The sequence below is a fragment of the Tupaia chinensis genome, unplaced genomic scaffold, assembly GCF_000334495.1.
Source record: "Tupaia chinensis unplaced genomic scaffold, TupChi_1.0 Scaffold000627_1, whole genome shotgun sequence".
In the NCBI taxonomy this organism is placed as follows: domain Eukaryota; kingdom Metazoa; phylum Chordata; class Mammalia; order Scandentia; family Tupaiidae; genus Tupaia; species Tupaia belangeri.
In genome coordinates, this window is record NW_006160147.1 from 8,475,724 (window position 1) to 8,496,935 (window position 21,212).

A 21,212-nucleotide genomic window follows, 5' to 3' on the forward strand; every position below is an offset into this window, starting at 1 on the left:
CCCTACTGTTATAGATTTAACTATACCTCATACTTCTTCCTGAGATTTTTCTTAAATCTTGTTAAACCTGTGTTCATTTTCATGCCTTGACTGGCTAAGAGCTTTTCTAAATCATTTAGATCTATAGTACCATTCTCTAAATTTATTATGCTATCTTATTCTGGTCTTTGTTATTTGTTTGTTTTGTTTTGTTTTGTTTTGTTTTTCAATGATCAGAGGACCTTCCTATAAGCCAGTTGGAAGATAAGAGTTTTACAAGGTAGTATCTTCATTCAATTAATAGACATGCAGCCCTAGTTTGTTTAAGTTCTAATGTAGCTGTACCCGCTTTGGGGAGGAGAACTTCCTTAATCAGTACATACATTTCTAGAGAATATTCTTATCACTCTCTCAGATCAGATTCTTTGGAAAATCAGACCCAATATGGAAGCCAGTGGTTACTTTTGTTCTGTTGCACTGGGATGTGCATTCTTCAGCTCTTGTTATTCCTACATAATAGATGAAGCTGCCATGATGGTAAACCTTGAATATACAAGAAGTTATTTTCGCTGTAGCTGTTCTCAGAGTCATGTTTTGTTCTTTTTATTTTTAAAAATATGACAAAAATGAATATCAGACTTTGTAAACAGATTTTTTCCTTCAGTAGCTGGGTAACACCAGTGAATGTTTAAATCTGATTGAACAGCTGGATTTAACCAGTAGTAGTACCAGTAATGGTGAACCTAATAGTGATGTCCAGTGTATTTAGAATTTTCCCTTGCTTTCTATATCCTATTAATATAGTCACTTACACACATCCAAACAGACTGAAAGATCAAAACCACTGTATCAGGTCCAGCAGGTGGCATGGTGGGTGGTTAAGGTGCTGGACTCTCACATGGCTGACCCTGGTTTGAGTTCTGAACCTGGCAGCTTGCTTTCTCATTTTTCTCTCTCTTCCTCTCTCTAGTGAGTGCACATTACTTGTAGCAAATTAGAAAAGAAAAAAAAAGAGAATGATGATAAATACTTCTTTTAAAAAGTGTACATTCTGAAATGTTCTTTTTGCTTTCTTATGAACTGATGGAAGAAATAAAAGTTGGTAAAAATCTAGAGCTGTGTGCAGATTTTTACTTTTTTTGGCAACTGGTTGTTCAGCTCTGCAATCCTAGCCAAAAGGTATCTAATTCTCATATGATTATTTTATTTGTAAGTAAACCTTTCTCCTGTTTATTTGCACATATGTGTCTTAATTTTGTGTATTTTACCTTAGCATTTATCTCAATATTCAGTCATACTCTTCAATATTCTTGCTACCTAGCCCTTTCTGAGACTCTGAGTGCACATATGTTAGACTCTGAAGTTGACTCACAGCTCACTGATACTCTATTCTTCTTAATTGTTTCTTTTCCTCTCTCTCTCTAGTTTGATTTTAGATAGGTGTGTCTTCAGGTTCGTTAATCCTTTTTTTTTAATCTGTAATACTGTGTTGGGAACCCAATCCAGTGTAATTTTTTTCTCTGATAAAATGTTCAATCTCCAGAAGTTAAATTTGGGTCTCTTTTTTTCTACTTTGTCTTTCTTTAAAATGTTCCTACTTTCTTTCATTGTGTTGACTATGCAGCATATTTGTAATAGGTATTTTTTGTGGGGAAGGGGAGGTTGCTTTTTATTAAGTTTTAAATTTTTTATATTTTTCTTTCATGAGAAAGAGAGAAATTGATACCACTGACAGGGTCCCACTATACCGTGTTTCTCCCCTCCCCGTCTCGCATCCAGCCAGAATCACAGACACACTCAAACCTGCCTGGCATGTTCAGGTTAATCCAGAATCCATATCCAGGCCTCCCACGTGACTCCAGCATCACACAGCAGCATCCTACCACCTTTTCTACCACAGCTACGCCTACACTAGTTTTGTTCGTTTGTTTGTTTTTTGAGAGGTTTTTGCTATAGGGTGCATGCGCTCACCAGAAAGACACAGAGAGAGAGAGAGAGAGAGAAAGCGAGAAATCACCCCCCCCCCCGGGGGGATGGCTATGCTGCAATCCCTTTTCCTCCATCCTCCTCTCAGGATCTTGGGCATGCATGCACATGAGCCCGCCATGAGTTTAAGCCCCGGGTCTGGGACTCGAACCGCGGTTGGCTACATGGGAGTTTAGCGACATAGCCTTATGCTAACTGCTGGTCCCTACACTAGTTGTTTTAATGCCCTTGCTCACAAATTACTTTTCTTCTGTCCACTTCTATCCCATGAAAATGAGGAAGTGAAGTCTAAAACTGTAATTGTTGAACTGTCTATTTCTCCTTTCACTTCTATTGGTTTGCTTCATATAATTTGGGCCTCTGTTATTGGGTGCATATGTTTTTATTGTTAAATTTTATTCATAAATCTTTTTGCCATTACTTTTCTCTCGTACCAATTTTTGTCTTACCATCTATTTTATCTGATATTGGTGTAACCCCTTCAGCTCTCCTTTTGTTTCTGCCTGCATGGTATATTTCTTTTTTTAATCATTTTACCTTTACCCTTTTTGTGTCTTTGAATATAACATGTGACTTTTGTAGACAGTATATCTATATAAATTTATATTTAATCTAACACTGATAAATAAAATTACCATTTTGTTGTATGCTTTCTATGTGTCTTATGTTCTTTTGTTCTCTATTTCTCCATTACTGCCTTCTTTTATGGTAAATATTTATTCCTAGTATACCATTTTATTTACCTTGTTCTTTTTATTGTACTTTAGGTTATATTCTTAGTTGTTTCCCTGGGAATTACAGTTAACATCTTACTTTAAAATAGTCTAATTCTGGGACCAGCAATTGGTGTAGTGGTTTGGGTTCTAGACTTCCACATCACCAACCATGGTTTGAGTCCCTGACCTGGCAACTTGCTTTCTCACTTTCCCTCTGTCTTTCTTTCTCTCTCTCTCTCCAGTGAGTGTGTGTGCCCTACAGCAAATTCTTAAAATAATAAATAAGTAAAATTAAGTAAATAGTTATTATTTTTAAAGTTTAATTCAGATTAACACCAATGTAATTTTAATAATATACTAAAATTTTGCTTTAATATGTACTCCCATTTCCTTGTTTTACAAATTATATCTTTATACATTATAAGTTCATCAACAGATTTTTATAATTATTCCTTTATTGTGTGTCTTTTAAACAGATTTTGAAGAGGAGGCGTATATTAGCTTTCTATTGTTGCCATAATGAATTGCCACAAACTTAAACCATCTCAAATTTATTATTTTATGCTTTTGAGGGTCAGGAGTCCTGAGGGTCAGGAAGGATACACTTCGGAAGAATACTCCCCCCACTTCCCACCTTTTCCAGTTTCTTTTTTTTTGAGAGGTTTTTGCTATAGGGCATGTGTGCTCGCTAGAAAGACAGAGAGAGACAGAGAGAGAAAGAGAGACAGAAAGCAAGAAATCACCCCTCAGGGAGCATGTGCATGCCAGACTGGCTTCTCTTCCATTCTCCTCTCAGGATCTTGGGCATGCACACATGCACCCAGTGTGAGTTTGAGCCACTGGGTCCAGGACTCAAACCGCAGTCGACTACATGGGAGTCTAGCCACACAGCCATTATGCCAACTGCTAGTCCCGAACCACCTCCCACCTTTTCCAGTTTCTAGATGCCGCCTGCATTCTAGGCCATAGCCCCTTAGTCCATCTTCAAAGCCATCGGCCTAGTATCTGAACATCGCTCCCTGCCTCTGCTTTTCCTGCCTCTGTCTGATAAGGACCCTTTGATAAGGACCCATTGGGCTCACTTAGATCATATAGGATTATCTCTATTTCAGGATCCCTAACTTAATCACATCTGCCAAATTCCTTTTGCCATTAAGGTAAAATATTCGTTTCCTGAAAATCATGGTGTGGGCACTTTGGGAAGCCATTATCCAGCATACCACAAATTACAAACAAAAATATACTTACATTGTCTTTTTGTATTTACACACATAGTTATTTAGTTCTTTTTTTTTTTTGAGAGATAGAGACTTTTTTTGCTATAGGGCACATACCACATACAGAGAGAGACAGGGAAAGTGAGAAACCACCCCCAGGAGGGATGACCACACTGCAGTCTTCTCTCCTCTTCTCTCCTCCCAGGATTTTAGGCACACATGCACACACACCCAACATGAGTTTCAGGCCACTGGGTCTGGGATTCAAACTGTGGTCAGCCATGTGAGAATCCAACCCTTTAACTACTATGCTGCCTGCTCCCCGCCCCCGTACAGTTCTTTTCAGAATTATTATCTCCTGTCCCTTTATTTTAACCTGAAGAATTTCTGTCAATATTTCTTTCAGGACAGATATACTGGTGATAAATTCTCTTAGTTTTTCTTTATTTGAGAATGTGTTAAGTTGCCACAGTTTTGAAGAACAGTTCAGCTGGATGTCAAATCCAGCACGCCACTTCTTCCTGGCCTCCATGACTTCTGATAAAAAAGACAGCCATTAGTATTTTGTGGATCCCTGATACATGATGAGTTGCTTTTCTTTACTGCTTTCAAGATTCCCTGTTTGCGAGAGGAGAATAGAGGAGAAGGGATTGCAGCATGACCATCCCCCCTGGGGGGTGATTTCTTGCTTTCTATCTCTATGTCTCTCTCTGTCTGTCTGGCGAGCACACGCGCCCTGTAGTGAAAACCTCTCCAAAAAAAAAAAAAAAAAAAAAAGTAAAGATTCCCTGTTTTGCATTTCACTTTGTACAATGTATGTGTCTATATGTGGATATCTTTTAGTTTATCTTCCTTGAGTTCTTTGAGCTTGGATGAGCATACTAATGTCTTTAATCAAACTTGGGAAGTTTTCAATCATCATTTCTTTGTGTGTATTGTACACCTTTCTCTTTTTCTAGAATTCCTATTTTGCATAGTTAGTGTGCTTAATGGTGTCTCACAGGTCTTTGAAGCTTTCTTCATATTTTTTTTTTCCTTTCTACTCCTCATACTGGATCACCTCAGTTGATCTGTCTTCAAATTCACTGATTCTTTTCTCTGACAACTCAAATCTGCTATTGAGTCTTTCTATCAAATTTCTTATTTTAATTATTATGGTTTTTGAACTCCAGGATTTCAATTTGTTTTGTTTTCATTTTATTTTGAATGTTAGAGGACATGTGCACACATGAGAGAGGAAAAGCACAAGAGAGTGATCCCCCAACAGAGCCTGTTACCTCCAGTCCTTTTTCTTCCAGTTCTTTGTCACATCAGAATCCTGGGCGTGTGTGTGCACCTCTGCTGTATTTTTCAAGCCTGTGGGACCAGAAGTCAAACCTTGATCAGTTTGGTTCCTCTCTGTAGCATCTAACCACAGAATTCCTGGGCTGGTTCTGTTTTGTTTCATTTTCTGTTTTTGATAATGTCTATCTCTTTATGGATATTCTCCATTTAGTAAAACATTGTTTTCAGACTTCCCACTAATCCTTTACATATGGTTTCCATTAGTTCTTTGAACATATTTTTTTAAAAAGCTTATTTAAAGTCCTATGTGTTAATAAGCCCAGTATCTGGACTTCATCAAAGAGTTTCTATTGACCACTTGTCTTCCCCAGTTTATGAACCACACTTTCCCTGGGGATTTTTGGCATGTCTTCTCATTTTTTTTGATAAAGACTGGATATTGTGAATATTATAATGTACACACTCTAGAAACCAAGTCCCCTCCCCACCATGGTTTGTTGTTTTTTATTGTTGTTGTTGCTCTTTGCACTTAGATTAATTCTGTAAAGTCTATATTATTTATCATGTACAGTCACTGAAGTCTCTGTTTAATTAGATGAATGATCAGCTTAACGATTGCAAAGTTTTCTTAAATATCTTGAACTAAGTCTTTGCCGAGGGACTGTGTGTGTTTTGGGGCATGCTTGATGCCCCAGCAGCCGGTTTACACCTCTGCCTTAGCTTTTAGAGCTTAAGACCAACTAAAGGTGAGAGATTAGGACTGTCATTTCTGGGAATGCACAGCATTGCCATGTGCACAGACCTCTAGATTCCTGGGAATGTGTCGCAGCCTTCAAAGCTCCCTTTGAACGTCTTGTTCCCCAGATTGTCCTCTCATTCTTTCATCAGCCTCTTGTTAGCCCCCAACTAGTACTGCTTCCTCTATAAATGATGTTCAAGAATTGCTACCGATTGTTTTCAGCAAATATCCTTAGGATACAGCTGTTCTGTTCACACAGATAAAGTTCTTTTTATATATAATAATTATTTATTTAATTTTATGTATTCATTTATTTATTTTCATTTGACCAGAGAGAGACACATAGAGAGTGAGAGGGAATGAGAAAGCAAGCCACCAGATCCTGGACTCGAACTGTGGTCAACCACATTGAAGTGTCCAGCACCTTAACCACCACACCACCTGCTGGCCCTTCACACAGATTAAGTTCTGAGTCAAGTAAAATCAAAACTAATCTTGAGAATGAAACATTTAGAGAGGGAGCTGTTAGGCAAATATTGGCAGTTCTCTGGGAATGGGTCTTACTGGCACTCCAAATTCACTTTACCCCCTCCAGTGTCTGCTAGGCTTCTATAATAGTTCTCACAGCTACCATACTTGCAAAGTTGTTGGTTTTAAAGGCTACTGTGCAACTGGAGAGAGGAGGATGAGAATGGGGTAGATTTTAAATGCCAAAAAATGTGTTGTTTTTCATGTTTCTTGAATAAACACTCCTTAGATGTTTGGAAGCCTTTCGTTAGTTCAGAATTCTAAAAAAGTTGTGTGTTTTTGTTTGTTTGTTTGTTTGTTTTTAACAATTTTTAAAAGGTTTTTGCCACAGGGCACATGCACTCACCAGAGTGAGAGACGGAAAATGAGAAATTACCACTTCCACCATCCTCGGGAGGATGAACATGCCACAATCCCTTCTTGATTTTCCTCTTAAAATTTTGAGCACACATGCATATGCGCCCAGCATAATTTTCAAACCACTGGGCCTGGGACTCAAACCACAATCAGCTATGTGGGAGTTTAGCCTTTAACCATCATGCCACTGCTGGTCCCCAGTTATTGCCAGTATTCATGTTGCTTTTATGGAGAAACAGACTTTCAGAGATTCTTAATTTCACCATTCTGCCCTGAAGTACTCTCAAGTAGAGGTCTGTCATTATCAAAGCCAATTTTGAAGAAGCTGAGTTTAGCCATATCTGCTCTCTTTACCCTGGCATAGAAATTGGTAAGCTGGAGTGTAGTAAGTTGATCCAGAATGGTCACGTAATGAAGAAAGATCTAAGAAACGATCAGAATGAAAGTTTAAAGAATCAAAAGTAACAGGTTGAGTGTTCATGAAGGAAGACTTGACCTAGGCGCTCTCTCCACTCTCTCCTCCTGTCTCTTCACTGAGTACATCCATGGCAGAGTTCATACGTAATGGTGTACAGGGAAGTGTTAGACTAGAAAAAGATAATTACGATGCTGTCACATAATAGAAATAAAGTTGTCTTAGTGCTCTATGTCGAAAGCACTTATTATAATATTCATCCGTGTGATATAACTGGACAGGACTTGAACAAGAATCCTTGTTTTACAGTGAAGAGAAAATGAGACTCTTGTTAAATTACCCCACATCTTCGGGCTAGAACGAAGTAGCTTTTAGCACTTTCAACTTCTCAAGTACTTTGTACTACTAAGTGATGAGACTCTATGATGAGTTTTAGGGGTAAAGAAGAACCAGTTTTGAAATGCTTTCTGGAGGAAAAATTACCAAACTATGTCTGGTTGGTATATGACATTAAAAGAAAGGAGTTGCCCAAGATTTGGAAAATACTATTTTAGTCCATCTATCCAGCCAAAATGCAAATGAGCCATTCTGATGTGGGGAAATAAAGACCAAGTTGTTAATTCAATGAAGGAATCAGGGAAATAATTACTGCAGATTTCATTGAAGCCAAAGATGTGTATATTTTGCTAATTTTCCACCAGGTGTCAGCAGCACTTTAAACAATAGCAATTGTAACAGTTTTGTTTTGTTGTTAATTTGATATCTAAATTTGTTAAATATTATGCAGTAGGAAGTCTATTATGTTTATTTGTTCCCTCCGTTAGGTTTTTTTGTACTTCAATATCATGATGAATGTCATGCTATTTAGAGCTACAGTCAGTATTTTACTATTGGTATTATTACTGTCTTCCAGCTTTATTATAGAGCCCTTCCTCTATAATACTGAAGTATATATACCTTTTGCCTTCTCAGATATTCAAAGTCTTTGGGAGGAACTGGGTCAGCAGGGGGCAGCACAGTCTTACAGTGTTTAAAATGTGGTCATTTGAATGACCATTCAGAAACAGGATATAAAGATAGTGTGGTACATGGGTTCTTAAGCTTTTCAAGCATTCCAATCTGTATTTCAAATGAAGTATTATTTTTAACAAAAATATATAAAGCAGATACAAAGTGATATTTTATTACGGGAAATGTTATTTGATAATATTTGCTCGTAACACCAAACTGATAATAATGGAATGGAGTTGTTTTCATAAATAAAATACTTAGAATAAAATGTTCTGGAGGGTACTATTACCATTTTCAACTGAGTCTCAGGGAAGTTTTAGAACATGCTGACGTTCACAGAGATGGCAAAATGTTAGTTCTTTAGTGTATCCTCACAGTCTTACTCAGAAACACAGGCACCTACACTTACACAATTGCTGATAATATGTTTTAGTAATATTGTTGCTCGGAAACCTAATCCAATTTATCTTTTGTTTTAATTAGACAATGTAAAGAAAAAAATATTTTTTGGAGAGATTTTTGCTATAGGGCGCGTGCACTTGCCAGACAGACAGAGACAGACAGACAGAAAGTGAGAAATCACCCCTCGGGGGGATGGCCACACAGCAGTCCCCTCTCCTCCATTCTCCTCTCGGGATCTTGGGCATGCATGCACATGTGCCCAGCGTGAGGTTTTTTTTTTGGAGAGGTTTTTGCTATAGGGCGCGTGCGCTCGCCAGACAGGCAGAGAGAGACAGAGAGATGGAAAGTGAGAAATCACCCCCCAGGGGGGATGGCCACTCCACAATCCCTTCTCCTCCATTCTCCTCTCGGGATCTTGGGCATGCATGCATACGCACCCGGTGTGAGTCTCAAGCTACCGGGTCCGGGACCCGAACCACGGTCGATTATGTGGGAGTCCAGCAACATAGCCATTACTCTAACTGCTGGTCTCCCAGCATGAGTTTTAAGCCACCAGGTCCGGGACTCGAACTGCAGTCGAATACATGGGAGTCCAGCGACATAGCCATTACGCTAACTGCTGGTCCCCCAAAAAAATCTTAATTCACAATGATAAAAAGTTTTTGACAGCTTTTTCTGTACTTTCTAAATACTTCACAGTTAAACAGAATTGGCAGGTGAATCTTAATATATTAATAATACCTTAAATTACAATACAAATAAACGCACTGGTATTCTCTAACGTGTTAACAAGTGTGTGACCACTAAGGAAGTAGGCACAGCAGTCCATACTTTTCAGATAAACTGGAGGGTTGAGATGCTGAACGCCTTGCCAAATTGCTTCCTCTAACTGACAGGTGGAACCCTGGTTGCAGTTTACTTTTCTTGCCAGTGTACTATACTGCCTATCTTATTACTCACTTACGTACTTGTCTTACTTTTATTTAGTTTTTAAATAGTTAAAATTGTACTTTCAACATGTAATTTAGTAGATTGCACTAACCGGAGTCGTAAAACCAATTGTCGATGGATAATCGAGTATAATCCAAAACGTAGAGAACGTTCAGAAAGAATTCAGATCTGTTATATTCCAGTTAGCATTATATTTAGTTTTCCAATAGTAAAAACATATTTCTGCATATTAAAAACGTAGATGCAAATCATCCCACTTAAAACAAATTTATGAAAGAGTCCATTTAATGCCTTTAGAATATGCCAGTGTGCATAGGAGTTACTGGTTCTATCACTCCTTAAGCTTAGAGGCCAATTGTTAAAAGCTCTCACCTCCCCTCAGTGTATATGTGAGGGCACTTCTAAGGTACAGAGTCTTTACTACCTTAACCATTCAACATGTGTCACAACATCAGTATCTCAAAAAAAGAAAGCTTTTTGCAATTTTCAGAAATGTGATAGACCAGTAAGAAGTCAAGAAAATAAGATGCATGAATTTTGAAGCCAGAGTCATACTTCCTAATATACACTAAAGCTATTAGGTGACAAATATCTCACCGTTACTCCCATACTCACATGTCTATAGCTCCAAAACGAATTATAATAAAACAGATATGTTTAAAGTCAGTGTTTTGCAACAGATTAAGAAAAAGTGCAATCTGGGGCTCAAGATGTAAAATGTACACAAAGACAGGCTACAAGTGTCATCTTAAGTAGAGCCTTGCGTGTCACTAGCGCAACTAAGTAAATCATGGTCCTTGTGCAAGGACTCCGTCATGCTGCGTGTTTGGCCTTTTGTTATTTCTCGAAGACAGATCTGAGCATGGTACTCCCTAGTTTAAAATGCCTCTCTCACCTCCACTTCTTGTAGGGTAGGCCTAGATTTTCTTGCCACATTTCCTGTCTTTAGTGATTCATTCTTCTTATCCAACAATGTTTATTAAGTACCTGCTGAGTGATAAGTGTTATACTACTTTAGGAACACACAAAGATGAATTAAAGGTCCTGCCTTCCGGGGACCTACAGTCTAGTGGGAAAGACAGAGCCACAGTTAGAGGGGCTGGCAAGTGGCATGGTGGTTAAAGACGCTGGACTCCCACATGGCCAACCATGGTTCAAGTCTTGGACCTGGTGGATTGCTTTCTCACTTCCTCTCTCTCTCTCTGTCTATCTCTGATCAAACTGGAAAATAATAATGATAATAAATTAAAGTTAAATAAAATAATTCTTTAAAAAAAAAAGTTGCTAAGTCTCTGGAAGAAATATTCATGTAGTACTTGGTGAGTTAAATTTGACTTCAGTCTTCCTTTCTAGCTTCATTTGCGGGCCCTCACCATGTGCATCAGCCAACCAGATCCATTTACAATGACCAAATGTGGTATCTACTTTGAGGACTTAGCTCATTTCAGGTCTAAAGTGGCGAAGAAGTTAGCGCTATGCATTTCTGAGCAAGGAGCATTGTGAGAAGGTGGAACAGCTCATGCTGAGTACAGAGTACATGGGTTGTTGTGTTCAAGGAACAGCAAGGAGGTACATTTACCCAAAATTTTTATGAGTGAGGAGCAGAGTAATAGGAGGTGAGGTAAAAAAAAACTTAGTCTTCTCACCCCTACCATCCAAATCTGAAGTTTGGGATACTCATACACACAGCTCAGGATCAGAAAATAAAACATAATGAAAACTAGAAACATTTAGAATCAGGCCCAGTGCCACTGGTGCCATTGGGAGAGCACGACTGCACGAGGCTGAAACCACATTGGAGGCCCAGGCTTGGATCCCAGCCTATCCTGAGCAGGCCAGGCATGGTAGCATACACCTGTACCCCTGTCCATGCTGTCCAGCTGAGAGACTGGGGCGAAGGATCACACATGGTGAGATTCTGTCAAAATGATCCTTCTCTCTCTTCGTTTTCTCTGCCTCCCTCTCTCTCATAAAAGAAAAAGAAAGAAATATTTAGAATCAAACAAAATGAAAACATTGTCAAATTTGTGGGGTATGGGACCGGCAGGTAGTGTAGTGGTTAAGGGTGCTGGACTGCCACATGGCTGACCTCGATTTGAGTCCCAGACCTGGTGACTTGCTTTCTACTTTCCATTTCATTTCTCTCTCTCTCTCTCTCTCTTTCTCCTCCCTCTCCCCAAATTAAAATAAATCAATTAAATAAAGTTAAAATAATTCTTTAAAAAAAATTTATGGGGTGCAGCTCTAGCAGTATTATAAGGAAATGTGTAGCTTTCAATATTTGTAAAAAGATAATAGGGCCAATCAGCCAGCTCTAGGAAAATTATCTGAGAATTTAGATGAGTGATTTTCTTTACAAACACAAATTTTAAAAAGGTGATGTAGGAATGACAGAAAACATGAAAAGACTTCTTATCCTTAAAGAAATGTAATCGGTAGTCAAAGATCCCCATAAAATAAAGAATAGAGGGGAAGGGAAGATAGTTGAGTTTCAGAGGCAAATTTTACCCAACTTCAAGGAAGTGCTAACTCCTACATAAATATTTTAGAGAATGGAAAGCAAAGAAAAGTTACCCAACTTCTCTTTCCATATTTGTATAATTTTGACACAAACTAGATAAGAATAACATTTAAAAAATTATAAGCTAGTCTCACTTATAAAAATATATGCAGAAACCCTAAATTAAACCTTTTTAAATTAAACTCAGCAAAAAAGTATACACACACACACATATACATCTATATGTGTCCGTATGGTCTTCAAATAGGAATTATTCCAGGAGAACGTGAGAAAAAAAAATGTATAAAGTTTTTTTCTTAATTGCCAGAGTGCATGTAATTGCCAGGTTGGGGGGGACAGAGAAGGCACCCTACAATGGGGTGTGGTCATGGTGCAATCCAATCTCTTCCATTTCTTTCTCTGTCAGAATTGTGGACACACACATATACAGCATATTTTTCAAGCTGCCTGAACCAGAATCCAAACCACGGTCAGCCATATGGGATCCAACTCCCTTAACTACTAGGCTATGGAACTAGCCTGCAATATATACACTTTACAAACTGATTTCACTTATAAGCACATATACAGAAATGCCAAATTAAATATGTTCATGCTGAATGCAGCAGAAAATAACATGTGCGTTTGTATGTCTACATAAACATTTTTATCAGTTTTTCATGACCGATTTGCACATGATAGTCAAATGCTGATGATAGACAGTATTTTGTTTTTGTTCTATAATTTTTTCTTCTGATCAGGTACATTAATGTGCAGTGTTACTATATAGGGTTTTTGGAGGAAAGAGAGGATTTGCTCCTTTTGTTTCTAACTCCCCCGATGTAGGCTGCATGTCCATGTCGGCACTCTGCTCCGAGGGCGAAGGCACACCCCTTCAGCGAGCCATCCTTCTTCCTTGGCTCGGGCAAACGTGGTGACTGCACACGGAGCTCAGCAAAGAGCCAGAGTCCCAGCTGGAGCAACAGCTGCATCACCAGCTCCTCCTAACATGGTTAACAGTCCTCACTGAAGGCCAATCAGGAAAACGGGGGTGTATGGGGGGAAACAGCTCAGTTGAATGGGCTCTGTGATTGACATCGTTTTTCTGCCGAGCAGCCGAATCCTTTCCTTACGGCCACAATACCTAAATTTTGCTTGGAGAACCAGCTTGGCCCTGTACTTCAGAAGAAGCAGAGTTTATTCCAAAGCCCTAAATGAAATCTCATGGGCCCTGAATAACCAGTTCTGGAGTTTGGGTTTGTGTAATCAGGAAGTTGTCTTCTTTCCCCATGGCACTCAGAGCTGCTGGCATTTTTGTGGGGGGAGTCTGTCTGAAAATGAAGTGAAAATTTGAGAAACAAACCTGAGAAATAGATAAAAATTAGTTCCTAGTGACATGGGTTGAGGCCTGGATCAGTGAGTGCCAGAAGCTGCCCCTGTACAAACTGTTGTGCTAAACTAGTCAACTCCCTTGTGTTGCTTAAGCTAGTTAAAGTTGTATGTTCTGTCACTTGCAATCAAAAATATCCTAATAAACCTTACTGTTTCAGGCAGACTGACTTTTAACATCACTTTGAAATTTAAACCAACCACCCCTCCACTGCTCACCCCAGTAGGCTACCCTGAGTCACTATCTGAGGTACTGGCCAGCTCTCCTTTGCACTGTTTTTGCCTGGTGGGAGGGTGGCAGGGGACAGGGCTGGGATCTGGAGCAGTTACACCGCTCTTGTTTTCTCTCTCCTGAATTTGCCTCTGATTATTTCTCCTTACTAGTTCCCTGGGGCTAGGAAAAGGCCCTGAGGAGAGCTGCTGGAGACGCGTTTTACAGGAGTGGCAGCTACAACTTGGCAGCAGGTGACTCTCTGGTTTTATACTGGAGCACCTTCAGTGCCCTCATCGCCCCATCTGCTGAGCAGTATAATGGAAGCATTTTGTATATAAATAAAAGTAAAAATCAAACACTACCTTTTACCAGTAATAAGAATAAGTTCACCAGAAACTATTCAGATTTACAGTAATTCTTGTATAGTTCAACAGTTTCACCTTAAAAATACCAAGTCTATGTAGGTATGAGTAAGCTGGAATCAGTTCGGTTTTACTAAAAAAGCTCATTATGCTACTTAATATGCGCTCTCTTGTGTTCTTAATTTTACAAGTTTCCACCTAATTTTAGCATTTCAACATCATTTAAGGACATGTAATGGCCACAGTTAGCATTAATTCGGTTATGGTAAACATTATGTAGAGCTTATTCGTTTCTCTGGAAAACTAAATAGATTCTTCTCTGCTCTAGCAGAATTGCTTATAATCCTTCACCCTGGGGCAGAAGACTCAGGGGGAAGGAAGGGAAGTATTAAAAAGAAAATATGCAAGATAGGAAGAAGTTTTACTTTGGGGAGCCTGTGGGACTATTCCTTTAAGTAGTTATGATTGCAATTCATTTGACTTTGGGTTAATCACCTGTAGCTACTGCCACCCATGCACATCCTACTCAGAAATTAATCATGGGATCTGCCAGAGAACAAGGAGAGATTCCTGCATGTACCTGGCGAGGAGCTGCATGCCCTGAGGAAGAGTCAGAGGGAGGATGCCACTTGAACGTAGAGTATTTATATTGAATTTGTTTGGAACTACAGATAATTCTGTTTATGTAATTACTCTAGGCTGCTTTTGCTGTGTCGCATCCTTACCTTGAACTGCCACATCCGGTCTCAGATGGACAGTCACACTGATGGCAGTGAAGAGGCTGCCAGCTCAGCACTTCTTTTCCTTTTTTTTTTTTTAAAGATTTATTTTATTTAACTTTATTTATTTATTTTTATTTTTTAATTTGACCCCGGGGGAGGAGAGGAAGCAAGCTGCCAGGTCCAGGACTCAAACCATGGTCAAACATGTGGGAGTCCAGTGCCCTTAACCACCACACCACCTGCTGTCCCCCCGAGCTCAGCACTTTTTCTAAGGCCTAAGTGCAGAATGAACTCTGTTAAAATAGCTTTTTCTGTTATTTAAACGTTATGATAGGGCCAGTCCTATGTCCTAGTGATAAAGGCAGATGGATCCCACATAGCTGACCATGTATTTCAAATTCTGGACCCAGTGGCTTGAAAAATACACTGGGTGTGTGTGCATGTGTGCACAAAATACCAAAGGGATGGAGAAATTCAGAAGGGATTGCAGGGTGACCATGCCTTACTGGGGAGGGTGTCTTCTCCCTCTTTCTTTTTCTCCTGTCTTTCTGTCTCTTTCTGGAGAGCACACGCATCCTCTGGCAATTTTTTTTTTAATTAAAATAAACACTAGTATATTGCATTCTATTTTCTTCCTAAAATAGAATGTGATTTCCCCAAGGATCTTAATGCTCTTGCTTTTCCATTGCACTTGGAGATAAGAATTTTCACAGCAGTAAAGTGGGGAGAGAAGTTGGTTGTTTTCCTTATGAGCAAGAAAGACCTTTTTCATCATTTTCTTTGGGTATCACTTTGTTGCTCAAAAGTTGCAATATGGCCTCTGTGTTGATAAGCAGCTATTAGGTTCACATCTTGTTATCTGACAGTAGTTTAATGTGAAAAATACTGTGTTATGAAAAAATGTATTTCATAATATTCTAACAGATGCTGCTGGTATAATGGCCTCATGTAACAAGTGCACCAAATGTGCTCACGCATGTTTTTGACACTATTTTGCTAAGTGATGATATATCCTAAGTGAAACCTACTAAAATTATGTTTTCTCCTCCAACTGTCATGAAAACATACCCAACTATGTGTTTTGTGTACCCAAGCTTTAGGAATATAAAATGTATATTCCTTTTGGCATTCTGCTCTGTGATTTATAGTTACATTTGAAAATATGAGACTATCCTTCTGAATATTAGTCTCAGTAGTTAATTTAGTTTCTAAGTATGTATTAAATTCTACTTCATTACTGAAATAGCCAAAAGTAGGTTTAAGCTTCAAAATTGGTATAAAACATTGTGAAACATTTTAAATTACATAGTTATTTCATAGGGAATAGTAGTATAACCACCAGGCCACAGAGCCAGCTTATTATTTATAATACATTTTATTTTCAGATTTTTGTTGATATATAGCAATGATGAATTTTTTAATTTTACTTTGTATGCAACTACAATTCTTCTGTAGTTTTTTGAGAGATGCTGGGTACATAATTATATAATCTGCACTTAAGGGCAGTTTTACCAACTTCCATTTCAAATAATTATACTTTTGACTTTTTTTTATTGCCTTGAATAAAGTTAGGACCTTCATTGGCTGGGATCACCACTATGGTGTTGCCTGTAAGTGATGAAAGCTGATGGTTTTCAAAGGGGAAACATTAAAATGTTTTTCTATTAAGTCTGATGCTGCATATTGCTAGATTTAGTTTACTAATAGTTTATTTAGGAATTTCAAATCTAGGTTTATGAATGAGAAAAGCCTATAATTTTTTTTTTGCAATTTTCTTATTAAGTTCTATTTTTAATGTTTTGTTGGATTCTTATAAGAAGTTGAATGTTTCCTGTTTCTCTGTTGTCTGGAAGGGTTCGTATAAGATTAACATTATTAGAATTCACTAGGGAAGCCATCTGGGCTACATTTTTAATTTTTCATTTGTTTGATGTATGTTTATTTGAGAAGGTTTTTAATTACAAATTTAATTTCTTCAATAAGACTCTTCAGATATTCCATTTCTTCTAGTGTCCCTTTTGATTGGTTGTAGTTTTGTGGGAATATATCCCTCTCATCTAAATTTTAGATTTGTTAGAAGAAAGTGGTTCATATCATCCTCTTTTCTTTTCATGATCTGTAGAATATGTAGTGATGTCTCCTTATTCACTCCTGATAATTGTTATTTATACCTTCTCTCTTTTTTTCTTAGTTGGACTTTGGAAGTGTATTAATTTTTATTAGTCTTTTCAAGTAACTTATTTTCATTAGCATTTAGTTACCTACAGGTTATTCAGAAGTGTATCCTTAATTTCTAAACCTACAGGTATTTTATTTTTCAATAGAAAATAGTTTGACTTTCTAGTTAATCTAAAAGCATGAATAACTTTCATCATTTGGAAATTCTTGTTACTTCCTTTGTTTTTATAAAAATTCTATTACTTTTGCTTGGGGAAACGTATGTTCTGTAGTTGTTGGATGTGGTGCTCTGCCTGTGACCACTAGATCCATTTTGCTTACAGCGATAGTCAGATCTTCTTTACCTCCCTTGTATTTGTTTGCCCATTTCATCATTACTGAGAGAAGGATGCTAACATCCTCACTGATTTGGGGTTTTTCTTTTTCCCTTTATAGATCTGACCATCTTGACTTCCTCTATTTTGTGCCCATGTTACTAAATGCATGCAAACTTCAAATTATTTTATCTTCTTGGTAAATTGAATGCTTTGCCATTATTAAATGTACTTCTTTATCTCTAGCAATGGTTATTGCCTTAAAGCCAATCCTGACTGGTGCTAATGTAGTGACATAACTTTCTTTTGGTCATTATTTGCATGATAAGTTTTTTCCATCCTCTTCAACTTTTTTGCATCTCTGTGTTTCAGATACTGGCTTATAAAGAGAAGATGATATTGTTTATTTAATAAAAGCGGTCCCAGACTTTGTCTTTAAAGGCTCATTTAGAATATTTAATATGAGTGAGATCAAGTCTATGTCAGTCATTTAAGATTGATAAGTTTTTAAATATTTTTCCATATTCAGTAAATAGATTCATTAGCATCTGTAAGCTTAGGAGATTTATCTTCTCTGGTTTGTATGTAAGTATGCAGTGATTTAAGAAACCTCCTCATCTCCTAGTACTTCTTTGACTTCTGTATAATGAAAAGCAATCCAGAGACTAAAATAAGAACAAAATTTCTAACAGGATGTTTGAGGGATTTGGCTTGCAGTTCTTGTCTTTGTTATGATTTGCCTGCCTAACTCCAATAAACCCAGCATTAACAATATATCTCTTAATAAATCTCTTTTGTGAAATACTATAAAAATTCCATTTTTGATTACAGGGCTGTGACTCCCAAATGAGCATGTCAGAAGTGTCCTGTAGTGAAAGCGCATCCTCATGTCAGTCTCTTGAACACGGCTCAGTTCCAGAAATTCTCATTGGCCTGCTTTACAATGCCACAACTGGAAGACTATCAGCAGAAGTGATAAAAGGCAGCCACTTCAAAAACTTGGCTGCAAACAGACCACCCAGTGAGTGAAAAACAATTTTTTTAATTCTAATGTTTTCTGCACTTATGGGACTCTCAGCATTAGGAACGTCAGTCCTATCACTTAGTCTTAACCAATCAAAATGAAATGGTATGATCATCAGCTAATCTGTTTCATGTTTTCTATTTCCAGCCATTTGGGAAGTAGAAAAATTTGAAATTCAAAATATTAATTGTAAGGTGACAGAACTTTTAATTTTTTATAGTATCTGCCGAATAAATTACCCTGATCGTAGTCATGATCTATTAATGCCAAAAAAAGTTACAGAGTCTTAAAAAAGTGAATAATATTCACAAACATGAATAGGAATGCATACAGTTGTTGTTATTAAGTGAAGCTTAATGTGTTTTCAATCTGCATGTAGTACTATGAATTAATGTATTTACTTCTGTATTTTTCCCCCTTTCCCTTTTATCAATTTAAGAAGAAACTGTTTCTTTACCTTTTTTCTCCTTTAAAACTACAAATCATACTACCAGCACAGTGTTTTCTTACATGGACCAAAAGCATAAGGAATAGTTGGCTATTTACCCTCGGTGTGGGGACAGGAAAGATGAATGGCGTACCTCTGTCCTATCCACGCACCTCTCACTCCGCCCTTGCCCCCAGCTGTTGGGGGACTAGGCCATGGAGCACAGAGAAATTGTCACCCGATGTACCTCCCAAACTGTGTGTGGATACTTCTGAGAGGTAAAATAACAGCTTTGTTATACTTCTCTAAAATAAAAGCTGTTCATGCCCTAAACTAGACATTTGAGAGGAAATTCAGAATAATAATGTCACCTTAAAATTGCTTAAAAACTTCACAGACTTGCTTAATGCAGGCTTTTACTCCACGTACCAAGTCATTGTTAAAGGAGGGGAACTTCTTCTACCTTTGAATTAAATTAACTTTACTTCTAAATGTCATAAAAAGTCTTTGTTCAGTGGAGGTAAAAAATCATAAAAATACATTTGGTCATATTAGAAAGCTCGCTTCTTATGTATTTCATGAAATGTGTCTACCCTGAATTAGAAATCTGAAGGCTAAAGTTATATTTGTATTTCTACCCTTGGACAAATGACCTAACTCCCTGAAGTCTGTTTCTTTATGTGTAAAATTAAGATCCTGTCTCTCACAGGATAATTGTGAGGCTCAAATTAGATAAAGATACATGAAAGAAGGATGAAATTACTATTGTCCACTTTCTCATTTCAGAAGGAAAAGTTTAGTGGAAAGCAAGATGTAGCCACTAAAAAAACATATTTGGAAGTGTGACTTGCTTATCTTTTTTGGGGGGAGGGAGGAGGTTTTTGCTATGGGGTGCGTCAGAAAGACAGAGACAGAGAGACAGAAAGCAAGAAATCACCCCCCAGAGAGGAGGGCCATGCTGCAATCCCTTCTCCTCCATTCTCCTTTTGGGATCTCGGGCACGCACACACACATGCCTGGCATGAGTTTAAGCCGCTAGGTCTGGGACTTGAACCACATGGGAGTCCAGTGACATAGCCATTATACCATCTGCTGTACCCATTGATTATCTTTATTAATACACACTTAGAGTGATAGCTCAAATACTTAAATGAGTAAAATTTGTAGGTGCAAAATAGTATGGTGAGGCTTGTGACAGATATGAGAGTACACACCTGCCTTAAAACATGGAGATCCAGAAAGATTTAACAGGATACCAGATAAACGAAGCACCGTCTGAGACCACGTGGAGCCACACTCTATCAGTTTCCTACTCACACTTAGCTAATAGTTCAATAATTTTTTTTGAGAAATATTTAACTGGAGATTCTCAAAACTCGAAGAATGAAATGAAAACGTTTCTATCCTTACTGTAGCTATTCTGATAGAATCAGAAGAACATGAATCAGAACTAAAGTCAAGGAATGCAGGGGTGAATAAGGAACAGTGTAAGAAAAGTTCGCATCCACAGTATAGATCGCTCAAGGGAAAGATAGGTGATAGCAATTGCCATTATTTTAAGATTAGACCCTTGGGGGGTAACTAGAAGTAAAATAAATCAATATTAAAAATCAATATTAAAAATAATTATATGGGGACCAGCAGATGGCATAATGATTACATCACTGGACTCCCACATAGTCGACCATGGTTCAAGACCTGGACATGGTGGCTTAAAACTCATGCTGGGTACATGTGCATATGTGCCCAAAATCCCAAGAGGAGAAGGGATTGTGGTGTGTGCCCATCCCCCGTGTGGGGCGATTTCTCGCTTTCTGCCTCTCTGTCTCTCCCTGTCTCTCCAGCATGCACAAACTCCCTATAGCAAAAATCTCTCTCAAAAAAAAATTAAAGTGGAGTATTTGTAAAGTTAAAAAGACAGTTTTATCAGTTTGTCCTAAATCATATATTTTATATAAGATTGCAGCCTTTCATATATACCTACATTCTAAGCTTTGAACTGTTATAGGCTGAATATTCCCAAATTTTAACTAAAGAAATAGCAATATTTAGTAACAAAAATTTTGAGAACTCTAGTTTATTTTGTATAACTTAATTTTACATTTCATTGGGAATAATGAAAGTACTTGAAATACTAAATGTAGCATGGATAAAATTAAAATTTAGCATAATAGTAATAATGATCCTATAATGACTTTTATTTAGTCTTTTTTATTCTGACAATTTGCATGATTCTATGTTCAATGTGCTTTAGACCAAAAGGATTAAAGATGTCCCCCTTTAAAACAGTGTAATTTTCGCTTAAGATTACACAATGATCTTTAAAATTCTCATACCATGAATTTACCCAACAACCCTTTTGTTCAACCCGCTACCTGAATTAAAATGCTAAAGTTTTGTGTTCTTCCACTCCAGTGAACAGTGTTTCCTCTTTAATTCTAACCTTTGACCCTCTTCCACCCAACGATTGACATCTGGTCATTATTTCTTTTACTGC

At 37.8% G+C, this 21,212-nt stretch overlaps 1 protein-coding gene across 7 annotated transcripts in view; it reads left to right on the forward strand.

Moving 5' to 3' along the window:
* Positions 1-21,212, forward strand: part of SYT14 (synaptotagmin 14) — a 203,216-nt gene that overhangs the window by 169,137 nt on the left and 12,867 nt on the right. For all 7 annotated transcript variants that reach the window (XM_027776116.1, XM_006159337.3, XM_014591944.2 and 4 more), the window contains one exon: positions 18,096-18,285. In XM_027776116.1, coding sequence (XP_027631917.1) covers positions 18,096-18,285 — 190 coding nt within the window. The remainder of the gene's footprint in view (positions 1-18,095; positions 18,286-21,212) is intronic.